General features: G+C 47.4%; 2 protein-coding genes across 14 annotated transcripts in view; one reads left to right on the top strand and one right to left on the bottom strand.

Annotated features, from left to right (window-relative positions):
• Positions 1-93: 93 nt before the first annotated feature.
• On the bottom strand, positions 94-7,728 carry peli3 (pellino E3 ubiquitin protein ligase family member 3). 8 transcript variants are annotated; one of them, XM_086103166.1, is made up of 10 exons: positions 7,441-7,727; positions 6,269-7,106; positions 5,978-6,143; positions 5,773-5,902; positions 4,315-4,509; positions 3,650-3,779; positions 3,394-3,495; positions 3,111-3,323; positions 1,235-1,423; positions 94-931 (listed from the first exon to the last, which is right to left on the bottom strand). In XM_086103166.1, exons 5-10 carry the CDS (start codon positions 4,482-4,484, stop codon positions 332-334), a joined length of 1,404 nt encoding a protein of 467 aa, XP_085959292.1. In that variant the 5' UTR covers positions 4,485-4,509; positions 5,773-5,902; positions 5,978-6,143; positions 6,269-7,106; positions 7,441-7,727; the 3' UTR covers positions 94-331. The 8 variants fall into 8 exon arrangements, with proteins under 8 accessions (XP_085959292.1, XP_085959300.1, XP_085959274.1 ...); XM_086103174.1 differs by having other exon boundaries at positions 5,773-5,853; positions 5,958-6,143; positions 7,445-7,727; XM_086103148.1 differs by having other exon boundaries at positions 7,445-7,727.
• A 576-nt stretch (positions 7,729-8,304) lies between these two features.
• rce1a (Ras converting CAAX endopeptidase 1a) overlaps positions 8,305-14,873 on the top strand; it is a 29,940-nt gene continuing 23,371 nt past the window's right edge. For 2 of the 6 annotated variants that reach the window (XR_015099200.1, XM_086103034.1), the window contains exons 1-7: positions 8,305-8,647; positions 9,038-9,140; positions 9,208-9,291; positions 9,465-9,543; positions 9,629-9,796; positions 9,865-9,936; positions 10,028-10,090. Coding sequence is in view for 3 of the 6 variants with exons in the window: in XM_086103034.1 (XP_085959160.1) it covers positions 8,556-8,647; positions 9,038-9,140; positions 9,208-9,291; positions 9,465-9,543; positions 9,629-9,796; positions 9,865-9,936; positions 10,028-10,090 (661 nt within the window). In the remaining 3 variants the exon portion in view is untranslated. Of the gene's footprint in view, positions 8,648-9,037; positions 9,141-9,207; positions 9,292-9,464; positions 9,544-9,628; positions 9,797-9,864; positions 9,937-10,027; positions 10,091-11,205; positions 11,993-12,094; positions 12,862-14,873 lie in introns of those variants that run through there. The other 4 variants (XR_015099198.1, XM_086103003.1, XR_015099199.1 and 1 more) reach the window with 4 other exon arrangements.

Here is a 14,873-nt window from a genome sequence, read left to right as displayed (position 1 = left end):
GAGCTTGGAGAAGTGCTATGAAATCAGCACCTACCTCACGATACTTGACATTGTCATCCGGTGACGTTGGCGACACACAAATCAGCGTCACGCTCATGTCACCACAATTTATTTACAAATTCTGCATAAACACACATGATGTGCCACGTGACGTCTCTGTCTGGCCTTCTGCTGCCGCATGTTAAAAAGGAATTGTGGTGTTTTGGGGTGGGGGGGGGGGCTGGAACGGACGAATTGTCTTTCCTTTCGTTTTAATGAGGAAAGGTGATTTGGGTTAGAAGCGTGGTAAGGGAGCAAAAGAAAGCGGTGCCAGGGCCCCACCGTGTGGTCTTCAGTCGACGGGGCCCTGGAAGATAAGTTTGATGTGGCCCCGCTCGCCTGTCAACCAGGTCCCGCAGAAGGGGCAGGCGGCGTGGAAGGCGTGCGTCCCGTGCGGCAGCGGGATCTGACTCCATCCCGCCGCCGTCTTTTGGGAGCAAACGTGACCGCAGGGGCAGAAGGCGTGAGTGGGCGCTCCGGCGTCCAGATATAAGCCCCCCTCACAGCCCAGCCACAGCGGCACGTAGGGGCCCACCCGCCTGCACATGGGGCACTCCCTCTCGCCGGTGGCGGCCGGGGCCGTGCCTCCTGGCCCGGCAGGGCTCTTCTCCTTGCGGTAGCCCCAGTTGTGGTAGCCGTGCACGTGGCCGCAGTTGACGTACACCCAAGGTTGCTTCTTGTCCACGATCTCGCGCTGCGCCAGGCTGGGGAAGGCCAGCGTGTTGAAGCCCACAGGGCATTGGGGCCGAGCGGCGTTCAGCTCCTGGCGCAGGGACTCCAGCTGCTTGAGGGTGGGCGTGCGGCGCAGGCCACCGGGAGTCCGCCACAGCAACGTGGCCCCGCATAGGTCGATCAGGGAGCCGTCCTGGAGGGTGTTGGACTCGTTGTCCACCTGCACCAAGGGAAAAGCAATTACAAATTGAAAGCCATTGGAGCGTTTCATCCATATCTTCTTGGTCCGCGCTAGTTTAGACAACTTGGGCATGCTAGAAGGACAACGATGTGTCACGAGTGGTATTGGCCCGTTTCAAATCCCCTATCAAGAAAATGAATGTCTTGCAAATACAGTATGTCACGCTGCAGAGTGTTGTTAACGACAAGTACCGGTATATAAAATGAGGCTTAAAAATCTGGAAAAATTGAAGCCACTCTCTCCTTTGTCAGATGCTTTGTGTGTTTTGCTATCAATCCGTACCAACTTTCCCCTCTGCTGTGCCGATCGCGTCTCCCTCAGGGCGAAGACGTTGCCGCAGACGGAGATTTCCCTCCAGACGCCCGGAGCCGGCTCGGACACAAAGTCGCCGGCTGGGTGCAAGACCAGCACGCCGTTGGTGGTCAGGCCGTCCATCAGGCCATCCGATGTCCTCCACTTGGCGGCGCGCTCCTGTGGAGAGGAGGAGTAGGAGGAGGAGGAAGAGGAGATGGACGTCAAGGTGAGGAGAAAACATGGGGAGGCCCGGAGGGAGGATGGTGGAGGTGGATATCAGGTGGGTGTTGCTATATTTAGTCCTGTGCTGTAGTGACTCATGCTGAGAGGTTCTCCCACGCCTAAGAATAAACTAATTCCAGAGAAAAAGTATGATGAAGACAAATGAGCTCTCACGCAACGCAAAACATTTTGCAGGGAAGCTGCAACGGACGGCTCAAAGTGATGTCATAGTTAGCGAGGAATTAAGAGGCATGGCTCGTCTGCGTGCATGCCAGGGGCTTCTGATGAATGTTGCATGGGCTGAAGTCATGCTGACTTCAGAAAGCTATTCTTAGATCTGCGCCGCTCTCACGTGTCACCTTTTCTACAAATGGATGAGATCCCGCCCCCCTCCCCCCCACCCACCCTATGTAACCTTCATGCTGCAGCTGTCCCCAAATCTAACGCATCTGCGATACCGACAATAGGTGCTTGAGATACAAAGTTCATCCGTTCCGTGATCTTGCTCGCAACGCAAAACATTCAAATCATCTTTCCCCATTGAAATGAGTGGAAAAGCCGTTAATTCATTCCAGCCTCCCATAGTCTTGAGTGCCAACCCCCCCAAAAAAAACCGCAAACGGGGATGTGAAAAAAAATTAAAATTCCATGTAAAAAACTATATTTCTTTTCAAAAATTTGAGAAATAAATCTGCGAATTTGCAAATCCATGCGTGCCAAACCGCAAGTATGCAGGGGGAGACTCAAATTTTTTAGTCGGAATATCACCACTCACTCACTCACTCACCACCAGATGGCAGACAAAAGTCAGTTGCACTTACATTGGGTCTTATACTGCTCTAAACTACGTGAGTAGGCCGAATATTTTTTTTGCAGATTTGAAATGATATGCATGACAAAAATTGTGCTAAATAATATTAAAATTTTGAGTGAGTTGGTTTTTGTGGAGAAAATTTTTGAACAAAATGAGTTTTTGCAATTAATATTGGTTTGCGGTTCAGCAGTTTTGTGCCAACCTTGAATTGTAATTTTTGTGCAAAAATCACACCATATGGTTATTTGGTTGTTTGCTTCACCCCCTGTGTTGTTGAATTAGGATAGTGGATCTTCTATACAGCTTTGAGAAATGTATTATACAGTATAATACACACACGTGGAAGCATTTCATTACTCCGGTTCAGTGACTCAGTAAGCTGCTGCAATATCAGTCGTTTTTCTCAGATGGTCTACATGTGTTGAGACACTGTTTGTGTTCAAATATCTGCTGCTGAAAGCACCAACGCTGTAACACATCATTAGCCTGTCTATGGCATTTTGCATTGTATGTTAAACTGCAGCAAATTTTTGAAGCCTGTTTATTAATTCTACCTGCCAGTTTAACCTCAAATTTCTGCTCGCAAGTCGAAGTGAAAAATTGGCTGAGGCACAGCTCGTATGTGGAAAAACGTGTCAGCACTTGATTTTTGCAGCATGTTGTCTTCTATATTTGCAAGTAGCCACTTGATTAGGTACACGCGGGTCATCTTTCCCACAAAGCAGCTGAAAGCCATCAGTCTTCATCAATCACACTCTTGTCAAGCATCATGAGTCGCAATCACTCAGGTTGTGCATGTGTAGGCGGCCATAAGAAAGCCTCACTCACCCCCAGGAAAATGTTTTTCGAGGAATCAAAGCCGGCGGCATATATGCGCGCCGTGTAAGGGGCGTTGCGCTCGCACATGATGCGGCAGGCGTAACGGGAGATGGTGCTCTGCGCCGACTGACCTCCGCTCCCCTCCCCACTGGCGCAGCCCACGCCTGCGCCGGATGTGTCCGTCACCACAAAGTCGATCATGCTCTCCGTGGAGCGACCGATCTGTGGGGGAGACAAATGCAACAAGTCAAGCACTCCCACGATGCTTTTGTTGTGTGCCTGTTCCACTCACCTGAAACATGTCCGTGTTTGTGTCATGCGTGTACTCCACAATGACGGAGTGGCTGCGAGACAGTGTGTATGAGATGCTGTGCTGGCTTTTGTTGTTGAGTGCCTGCCAAGGAAAACAACAGCAAGACGATTTTGTCTAGGGTCAGTGTTTCCCAATATTTAGTGAGCCTAAATCCTAACCCTTTGTGAAAATGAAAGGCTTTGGAATCACTGCTACGGGTCATACACACATGCAGACAACATATTGTGTTTGTCACCTTGGACACAAGAGGTGTTGAGATGTTGTGGATGACGTCAGGTTTGACCCCGTTGGCTTTTGGTCTCTTATAAAGGGCCAGGCGACTCCTCCTGCGACCCTTGTCCCCACAGGCCAGCGAGCCATTGTGCCTGAAAAGGATGGCACCAGCACCATCAGGTCCCACAATGCACCTCATTGTTTTTTCGTCTTCAGAAATTCAATCGTGTGTGCCTTCTAAATTCATTTTAGCTTTTTTTTTCTGACTGGATGATAGCTGCAAAAAGAGGTGTGGCACACTCAGACATATGTCACCGTCAAACAAATCTTTCACACTTCCATGCGTACTTACTTGGTTACATCAAAATGGAACTTGAATTGGAATTTGTTTTGATTTAAACAAATAGCTCTGACCCGCGGGGTTCTCCAGGGGTCAATGTTGGAGCCCCTATTGTTCAGTCTGTATGATGCAATGCAAGTTGTAATTACATTTCTGTGGCTAAACTCAGACAAAGCTGAAATCATTGTCTTTGTCTCGCTTATTTGGATGACATTCAATTCAACAGGGCTCTGAACAAGCTAACCTCATCAGCACCGTGTAACCTAATCAGTGACAAACGTCACTAATGTAATCACGGAGGCACTTGCAGAGGCCTCCAAGAGCAAAAATGTCATCAAATGTCTCACCCTAAGACGATGAGCTCGCCGTACGTGATAGGCTCCCGGTCATCGGGAAAGACTCCGTCCGGAAGCCGAGAGCTGGAGCCCAAGGGCGGCAAGGGCTGGCTCTTGTAGGATGGGCGCAGCTCCAGAGATGGGGGGGGACACAGCGCCTCGGAGCTACCCTCCAAAACCATGCCCACTGGCCACTACTGGGAACTGCTGCTGGGGAGGAGAGGCACACAGTTGGTTCCAAAAGCACATCAGCGTCTCATCTCCCGTGCAGCTGCTCGACTCGACCAAATCCACTGTATCCACATCGTGAATGCTACAGCCAACCCTTCACCCCCTCAAAAGCATGACACAGCCAGATACATACGACAGATGCTTTATCCCAACTGTCAGCAGATTAGACAGTCATCATGCTCTCGTGTTCAGCATTAAAGCAACAGCATGTCAAATCGTGACCATGAACAATGACGAAACTTCAAACACAGCTATGGATGACCTCTCATTAGGTGTGATTGGAAGAGGAAGAGCGGAGAAGATCTTCACCATCAGATGACGGATTTCAGGCAGCCGGAGGCCATTTCATTAGCCTGCCTGGATATTGAATGGCGAGGGCCAGAGGAGAAGCCCGGATAAGAACGCATCTAAACCTTCCTTCATGGAGCTGACATGCTGCTATTTCCACAATGGTTCTACAAATGCCATCTGCTTGTGGGAGAGGAGGAGGAGGAGGAGGAAGAGTGAGGATGAAGGGCGCCGAGAGGTGATGCTCATCTGCCCACAAAAACACTGGAGAGGGAGAAGCGTGAGGAAGATGAGGATGGAGGTTGGCCTTCCAGGGAGTGGGCTTTATTCGTGTGAGCATGCGTACGACGGCAACAGCATGGCAGGCAAGGTGATGGATTGCCACGCTTTTTCTAATCAAGCCACACTTGCGTCTCGGGGGCGGGAAGTGGAGGACAAAATAGAGAAGACAAAGGAAGAGGAAACCATCGTTGGCGCTCTTTGGTCAAAGCCATCCCAAACATAAAGAACGGCCATGGAAATATACTCTGCGGCCTTGCGATCAACCGACATGACATAATTGAATCTATTTCTTGTCCTGACCTTGAATGGAATTACAAAACGCGTTTGCGTTTAATAGCATCAAGCGTGCGTGCGTGTCTGTTCCACATTATGTAAGATGAAGAGTGCTACGCACCTCCCACACAATTCTCGCTTCTCTGTAACGCTCCAACTTTCAAGTACTGGACTGTTGCTTCATTTGAATACCAGGCACTGTTGCCGCTAGACGACAGCATCCACATACAACAACAACAACATCTTGAGGTTGTACTAGTGGGCCACAAGTGGTACTAATAGTGGAAAAGTGCGCTGAATTGTGAGGACAAAGGGTGTAAGCATCTGGACATTTCAGCAATAAATGCTCCGTTGCACATTCATCAATGATGTCATTGATCTTAATCAATTTCTTGCCTTCCGTGTGTCACCTGGTCAGCCTCACACATGAGTCAGCATTTCTCGTGCCACCGGTAGCAGAATGAAAAGGCGGCAGGGCTGAGAAATGTAAACGGCGTTTGAAAACGAGCGCTTCCTTGTTCAGGTCCTGCATGATGAAACAGGAAAAGGACATGCGAGAGAGACTCCATTTTGGCTCGAACCTCTGTCAAAGCAAAAGCACCTGCTGATTCCTTGTGTTGAACTTTCAGGCCCAAGACCATGGTAACATGCAAAGGTTCGTTGCCACAATGAGAAGTCCTTGAAACCTTTTTGCGTCAGAAGCATGCCAGGTATTGCCAGGATCGTCGTTAGTTATAAAGTGCCTTCTCCTTCATTTTCAGGCAACTCTGCATGAATGGTGATGACAAAAGGCAGGACTGACATTTTTTTTTCTTTTTTTTGCTTGGACTTGCAAGCGCAAACTTGACATTACAAACGCTTCACGGTGGCAGTGAACTTCAATTCAACTCACTTGACAACAAGCTGCACAAATTCATCCAAAAAGAGCCTTGTAGCTGTTTCATGACGCTTCCGGCTGAAGTTTAAACTAAAGCTAAAAAAAAAGAGAGACTTACACGCAAACTATGTTGACTTAAAAAACGCTTTCCGCAATGTGACCACACATGTGACAGGTGATACAGACACAATGACGAATATTACAACAAGTAACTGAGTAGGCGTAACAATCGTAGAAGTCTATTGTGTGTGCGTGTGTGTGAGTGTGTGTGTGTGTGTGTGTGTATTATGCATTTTGGCTGCCGCTGCTCAACCCATATTGTTTTGTGTTTTTTGTTATTGTAAAGTGTCCTTGGGTGTCTTGAAAGGCGCTTATAAATAAAATGTATTATTATTATTATTATAATTATACAGTACTACCTCCTGGTTCCCAAGGCGGACACAACAGAAGAAGCAGCACACTGAATTAAATTGCAGCATTAAATCATGATGCACAAACGGTTCAATTCTATTTAAATGTCATTATGCTGTTTTTATGAAGTAGAGGGTGCTGTTTTTCCTCATTGAATTTTTTTTTCAAGCTGGTACATTTGTTTTCGTTTGCGAAGGATGATTTGAGATACAAGTGTTTGGAGTCGCGAGTGTGGCGACAGCACCAAAAATGAGTCAGGTCAGGTGTGTGATACTCAGCAACAGAGCAGTAGCATCAGCCGTTTTGAACACATTTGATCCTCACGACCCAGCCCTCAATCCATTCTCCTCATCATCGCATTGATGATGATGACGATGATGATAATGATGATGACGGGGAGGGGGAGAAGGATGGAGTCACCTGATCAATAGGCCATAAACGCCTGTGAAGACAGCAAGGGCGCCCAATGAGCTTTTTGCCATCACAAGTGTTCGGCATCTGCCTTAACAAGTACAGAGGCTGCCTTTGTTTTTGCACGCGCTACAACGCACGCGCACACAGGGGATTCCGTTTCCAGAAAACATCAGCACACACGCGGGCACGCACGCACACCCACCCTAAAGAGCGGCCGGATGCGACAAGACATGAATCCGAAATGAATGTCGGGTACATATGGTACAGATGACAGGCCGACACTGAGCTGCCATTTGCTTTCACGGACGCCCTGAGCTAAGCGGCACACAGAAACACAAAAACAAACATGTCATCTGACTCACGCACTGAGTGATCTTTTCCAACGGGGGTCGCAAACCGCTTTAGAATTCCTCCTTGTGGATTGGGGGGTCCTGACAGTCCACGTCAGTCCCGCCTAAAGGAAAGAAGGGACGTGAGGATCAAGAGGAGTCTCTCTCTCTCTCTTTCTCTCTCTCTCTCTCACACACACACACACACACGCACACACACACACGCTGAAATAGAGAGATTGGCGTTGCGTTCAAAGACGCCGGTAAATTCCCTTTTACAAGTACGCGGCCAAAAGCTTACTCATCTTCATGTTAAACTTTGTCATGGGCAACTCACAACACCTAGTGGGCCGTGGAGTAACTGCCCAAATCTAGGAGGTTTTCTGGTCCCCCCCCCCCCCCGCCCTCCCCCACCTGACCCACAAGCAATGGTCGTGCTGGATTATTTGCGTGACGCGTCGTTTTTTTTGTTATTGTTTTTTTTTTTGCACTTTATTCGGTTCCTTGGAAGGCTACAGTACATTATTGTTGTTATTATTATTATTATTTTGCCTTGTTTTGTTATGTTTCTGCAGTCACGTCGGAATTGTAAATGTGAAACTTCTCATTTGCCTTCTCTGGTTAAATTTGGTTAAATAAACAAATAAAACCTCCCTGTATTTTATTTATTTGTTATTCTTTTTCAGCACGATATAGCATTGCTTGCCTCGAAATGTTCCCTGTTTTTTGGGAGTGACATGATACCAAACTGTTCCTTGTCATCCTTCTCACAGTTGTACATGATATATGATTTAGTTTAATCTCAATTTTTGACATGGACTGTCCTTGTTCCGGTAAATGTGCTGTATACATGGCCAGCAGGTAGCGCTGTTGTCAATGGGCCAAAGAGGAAGAAGACCGGTGACGTGTTCATCCAGCGCCTGATGAGGTTGCCGTTTAGCTAGCGATGTTAAGTGATGTGTCGAAAAGCTCGTATACGCACTTTGCGTGTCGTCTCTGTTATTTAGTTTTCTTGCCTTGATATATCCGATTCAGATCCACGAAAGAGACCTGTGTCGATTTGGGGAAAATGTACTGTTAAGATTGAAATGAAAAAGTCTGATACATGACACATTGGGGGCGGAGGGGAGTCGGAATTGACCAGCAGTATGAACATAGCCTTCGTGTCGGTGTTGTCGTGTCTGCTCCTCGCTTGCTCTTACGTTGGGAGTTTGTACGTGTGGAGGAGTGAACTTCCCAGGTAAGTCGCTCGATGGCTTAAAATGTGTTCACTTGTCTAATTAAGGAGCCCAAGGTCAATCATTCTACTGGTACTTGAAGAACATAAAAGTGGACAGACTATGATTTATAGGGGCCAACGACTCCAAATGATGTGTCCTCACAGCACACAAACACGGAGGGGAGAAGGAACTACTTGTCCAAATGATGGCGTGTACTTTTATGATGTTTTAAGTCTGATCTTCTGCTATGTCGCGTCACTTTAGCCTGCATAAAATAAATTGTATGGACCACAGTTCTCAATTATTTCAACCATCTTCGCCGTGTTACTATGTCCTTTACTTCTGTAACACTTGATTCCCTTTTCTGGGGATCGATAATGTAACGTATTTTTTGGGTGCCTCATTGTCAGGGATCATCCGGCTGTCATCAAGCGGCGATTCACCAGCGTGTTAATCGTCTCAGGCCTGTCGCCTCTTTTTGTGTGGGCATGGAGGGAATTCACAGGCATCAAGGTGAGTGTTTCTAAGCTGGTGAGTGATTATTGCTCGGCCGGGTCCCTTCACTTTGTGTGTGTCTCAGATGGTGCCATCACTCCTGGCGATAATGGGGATCCGCTTTGAAGGCTTAGTACCTGCCATCGTCCTTCCTCTTCTGCTCACCATGGTAAGACAGCACAAGTTGAACCACCACAGTGTCTTAGAATATCCTTTATTGATACCCCAAGGAGAAAATCAGGTGTGACAGAAGTTAAAATGAAATAAAGATATTCTTTAGTCGTTAGATTCAAGTCTGCATCCTTGAATCTAATGACAGTCCGGCTGCATTATGCACTGTAGGTCCTGTTTCTTGGCCCCCTAACACAGTTGGCTATGGACTGTCCCTGGAGTTTCATTGATGGCCTCCGGGTGGCCTTTGGTGAGTTGGCTCATATTTTACACCTATTTTTATGCTTGTTGCGCTGAGAATTGACATGTTGAGTTTGGACGATCCCCTTTTGCAGACCCGTGCTTCTGGGTGATGTGTTTCAGCGACATGCGGTGGTTGAGGAACCAGGTGGTGGCGCCGTTAACCGAGGAGCTGGTGTTCAGGGCCTGCATGCTGCCCATGTTGGTGCCCTGCGTGGGCCCAGCTGCTGCCATCTTCACATGCCCGCTCTTTTTTGGAGTGGGTGAGTTAAGGCAACCGGACAGATGTGGAGTTCTCTCCAGATTGAGTTGACGTGTTGTTGTCTTGCAGCTCATTTCCACCACGTGATTGAGCTGCTACGTTTCCGGCAGGGGACGCTGTCAGGAATCTTCCTCTCGGCAGGTGAGCGTTTGCCGCATTCTCTGCGTGTCCTTCTCCATTCTTCGACGGGTGATGATGCTAACAGGAACGTCTTTGTCTCATCCATCCACAGTGTTCCAGTTCTCCTACACAGCCGTGTTCGGGGCCTATACAGCGTTCATCTTGATGAGAACGGGTAGGAGACTTTTTGTTTTGACACCCCCACGCACAGCTCAGTGCACACAGCGGTGCACAGTCCAAAAGAAAAATGAGTATGTGATTAAAATGACAGCGCTGATGAGGCTACACTGGCTTTTCCGCCATTGCCATGACTACTCTATATGAATAAGTTCATCATGATGGTCGACACAGCCAGGACACCTCAAATGTTACTGCTCAGACAATATTACACCCGGACTGCTCTAAAACTGACAAAGTAAGTCAGCAAATGTATTTTATGGGCAATAACAAGTAAAAAAGACATTTTCACTTCCCCATCAAACCTTTGCAAAGGTACTCCAGTGCCGGAAATGCCATCTAGCATGTTTTGACTGTGGGCTTGTCCCGTCAGGGGTCGCCACAGTGAATCACGTGTTGTTTTAACAGACGTCTCAACAGGACACCGACAAGACGTTTGACGGTGACAGTCTGATCTTTTACTGAACACGGAGCCCATTTATACATGCTCAGCAATATATCTGGACCCCCGCTCCCATTCTTAGCTCTTGGAACTGTGTGGACATTCAAAACAACAAGGCAATATATCCCCTTAAAAGGAAGCTCACCGAGTCAACTTGGTTTTGTACGGTTGCAGTGCAGAGCGAAATGACCTTAACTCTGTGGTGCGGGTTCACCTTAGTTCGTTCCACCAATGACCACAAGCCAAAGTAATATATAATATTTCTTCGCTCTCCCAATGTGAGCACATAATGATGATGATTGGGTCTGGATACATTTCGAGAATCATTGATGGAATGTCTTTGGCACCGTTTTTTTGCACCAGATTGCCCACCTTGACGCAACTTTTTAAAAAAAATTCTGGCTTGCAACCAGCAAGCCCCAGAATTCAGTTGGCTTGGTATTTGGGCACTGGCCACGAGTCAAAATCGCATCTGATGCATGAAAAGCAGCAGCGTGTAAGTGCCAGTTCGCAAGTAGCAGAAGTCCCCAAAGTGGATGAAATCTTACGTGTTGCGTCAGAGCTGTAGGAGGAGCCTGAAAGTACTTTTCTTCATCCTCATGACAAGGATGTGTGTGATAGTTGGGAGTTCACATGGCGCCTTGTGCGTCCTTGGTCTCCTGTGTTTGCAGGTCACCTGGTGGGTCCAGTACTGTGCCACTCCTTCTGTAACTACATGGGTTTCCCCGCCATCAGTGCGGCCCTGGAGCACCCCCACCGTCACGCTGTCCTTTCCTCTTACCTGCTCGGGGTCCTCCTCTTCTTCTTTTTTCTCTTCCCCTTGACTGACCCCTCTTTCTACGTTCCACCCGCTCCGCTGTGCACCTTGGCCTTTTCCTCCAGCGCCCTCTGCCTTCCCTCTTCTTGATCCTTGCCTCTCTCTCTCTCTCTCTCTCTCTCTCTCTCTCTCTCTCTCTTTCTCTGTCTGTCTGTCTGCCCTTCACCTTGGTCCACAGAGGTCGAGGATTAAGATTATACAGAGCTCAGGTCCGCTCCCCTTAAAGACAGCACGTGCTGTGTTTACTTTACACGAGTCTGGAGTGTTTCGGAGGCAAACCTGGACTTCCTCCATCGGCGTCAGGCACGAATCCATTTGAGCGTCGGGGAGGCTCCAGCAGGCAAATGAATCACCGTAAAGTTTGCTTTGCAACGGCAACAGAAGGAGACGATATGTCTAGTGTTGTGTGTCGACGCCAAATGATGATTGTATTTTTTTTTCCAAGACTCGCTCGGAGGGAGCGCTGACGTTCCTCAAGGCATTCAAAGAAGTGAGATAGATGCGGCCTTCTGTGCTTTCAGGGTAGGCAAGTGTTTTATATTGTGATTGTGACCACTACTTTGTTTACTTAATAATCCCCAATAGGGAATATCAGCGGTGCTTTTGGCGGTAAGAACTTTAAAAAAAAAAAAAAAGCAAAACACTCTATAAGCTAAACTGGAACTGTGAAGACAAAGTTGGCTGCTTGAGCAATAGAGATTCATAAGGATGTTTTTTGTTTGTTTGTTTGTTCTTTTTTAAAGGGAAAGGTGGTCAGTGTTTGTTGTCGGTTGCTTTGTGTGAGGCCGACACTAGAAGGCATCAGAGAGCCTCAGGTTTTTGTCTTGCCTGCAATGGTGCCAGGGCGTAGTGCCGAACGAGGCCATTACTCAGAAACGCTATTCATCAAGAGCCGTGTCACCGCTCCTGGCTGATTGATGGTACAGTTACAAGAGGCTTCTCCATGCCAACATAAACATTTGCTGCAAATAAATTCAGTTAGTTCCAACCCCATAAAAAGTGGCACCTGTCCCCCCCCCCCCCCCCTCCCCATCATTATGCGTTACACCGCCTCCTAAAGCGCCGTTCTTTTGAGTCTCACTTTGTCCTTGGCACTCTTTGACTTGTACATGACTGTCACCGACCACTTTTGTATAAATGATCAGGTAGGGTGGGTGGGGTTGGGGGGGGGGGGCTCAAAGACACTGAAATCTGACTTGGCTTGCTTCGGGTTTGAGATGCAAAGTGTGTGTAATGATATTCAGAGGAATCTATTTTTGCAAAGCTTGAGCAGCTCTGTTACTTTCCTCGAGGAGAAGGAAGAATTCCAAATGTGCTAATCGACATTGAGCGCAGCGCTGTTTTGTTTTTGTTTTTTTTCCTATTTTGTGAGTGCAGAGAATGTGAATGGATCTCGAGAGCCTGTATATTTCAAGTAGTTTTACTAGGACACTCTTTGACACAAACCATGGCTGTCTAAAAAAAAAAAAAAAAAAGTCAGTTTGTAAATAAATTTTATAATACGTCTCTTCATGATTGTGATTGTTTTCCTGCCTAGCTTTGGCATCTCTTTCTGAACAGTTAGCGTCGGCTCTGATGCTGGTTGTCAGTCATTGCGTTATAAACAGCAGCCGACTTTGATCGGGTCCTTTTAAAGTTGTATGTGACCTTTGCGACAAGGTGGGAGAACACATTGGGACGCTCGGACATCAAGAAGGCTTTCACAGTCGTTTTAACTATATGTAGCCGCGTCTTTGGAAAGACTAGACTGAACACAAAATAATTTTTATGTGGGCTTTATTCCCGACTGAACAATGAAAAATTGTACAGCTTTAAGATGAAAGTCTGAGATGTTAACTGAATTTTAAGAGTTCGAAAAGGGCTCTAAGAAAATTATCTAACAGATTAAGGACAATTGCGCCACAATAGACAAAAGCAGTGGCTTGTCGATACGTTCCGGTGTGTTGGGTGTGTACAAAGCACGTGGAAAAACACAAATGATCTCCCCTGCTGTACAGCTGTTCACACGCCTCACTAGTGGTAGATTTCAAACTCCAAACTACGATATTGTGCTCCGAATATCGCCAGGGTTACGACGACGATCATGGGTGTATCAAGTTGGGACAAGCGGTGGGCACAGTTCAGCGACTACCCTCCTTCACGTGCGTGTCACCCTTACTTCCCTTCCTGGTCTGATTCTCACGCGCTCCATATGTTCCCGCGTGTTTTGATCTAGTGTGGCTCTTAAAGTGACAGTGCTACATTTGTTAAACAAGGAAGACTTCACTACAAACGTCTAAGTAAGCTTCACCTGGTTACATATAAATTCAATGGCTACCGTTCGCCAAACGATCAAAAAATGTCTCCGGATGTGTGCGCTGCTCTTTTTTTTATTTTTTATTTTTAAATCGAATGACAATGAGGCAAGTCTGAAGTTTAGCACTACTGCTGTGTCCAGGCTGGCTTATGATCCGGGTTCACTCAGGTGACGCCCGCTGCAATTTTCCTTGACACGAAGCCGTATGCCAGGACGTAATTAAGCTGTGCAACCACCTTATGTTTGGCGATGTGCCGTGAAATTGTCTCATGTAAAACGTGCTTCGGCATACTCTACCTTACCCTGGTTCAATAACACAGACATTGGACCAATTTCAGCCTGGGCGTTCACAAAACGCATTGTCAGAGGGAAATTTTTCTGAAGGTCATATCATGTGTCGCCCCACCCCCCAACGCTGAAAAAAAGTAATGAAAGCCTGCACCCGAGCCGTCCTCCCCGCCGCGCGCAACGCACAAACGCGTCAGTCTCGTCGGGAGCGTCGGACGAGGGCACCCACTTGCGTATTTTGTTTGGTTAACCTCAGTCCCTCCCGCTAGCTCGCTTCGTTCTCAGCGAAGCACAAATACACACACGCAAGGCCAATCTCGCGTGTTCCCAAAGCTGGTTTGTTATTTCGTGTCGAGTGAGGCCAGAGCGACGGTTGCGTCATTGTTGTTGGATGGTCATGCTCAAAACTCTTGAGATGTAAAAGAAAGAAAGAGAGAAAAAAAACGGAAAAATTCTGACAAGAGGAATGTGCCCGTAGATGTTTTTGCTCTAGGTCACATTTTGCGAGTCCGTGTGTAGCTTTGGGTCATCTGCGATGGAGCCGATCGGTCTTCTCCTGCTTCAGATGGACGACTCCAAAGCAATCAATCAAACGTGGATTGTGGCGACCTTGCAATTGCCTTGTGCGTCGCTCATACTGATAGCAAATGAGATCGAACAAACATCTTATGTGTGTTTTACATCTCCTCAAGGCTTTATTGCTCCATTTAGTGGAAGACTTAAGATATTCTCCTCACGATTGTTGGCGGTGCCGAAAATGAGGCATAGCACCACCTGCTGCTTTGAGCTAAAAAGCCTGCAAATTTTCTGTTTTTTGACCCAGCGGTGGGTTTTCTTGTACATATGCAAAACACACACGCTGAAAATGGGTGTGCAGCTGACTGAGGAGTCAACGCTGAGCTCCAGTTTGGGAAATGTTGGGATAGCATGAGATTCCC

Source organism: Hippocampus guttulatus, chromosome 2 (assembly GCF_054856545.1).
Source record: "Hippocampus guttulatus isolate MCC_2025c chromosome 2, RoL_Hgut_1.0, whole genome shotgun sequence".
Taxonomy (NCBI): Eukaryota; Metazoa; Chordata; class Actinopteri; order Syngnathiformes; family Syngnathidae; genus Hippocampus; species Hippocampus guttulatus.
Note: the sequence above shows the minus strand (reverse complement) of the source record. Positions and strands in the feature narration are given on the sequence as shown.

Coding starts and splice junctions, on each gene's coding strand:
- peli3 (XM_086103210.1), bottom strand. CDS start 4,484: ATGGTTTTGGAGGGTAGCTCCGAGGCGCTGTGTCCCCCCCCATCTCTG. Junction 3,780..4,314: donor GGCGAGCTCATCGTCTTAGG/GTGAGACATTTG, acceptor CATCCTTTTCAG/GCACAATGGCTCGCTGGCCT. Junction 3,324..3,393: donor CAAACACGGACATGTTTCAG/GTGAGTGGAACA, acceptor TCTCCCCCACAG/ATCGGTCGCTCCACGGAGAG.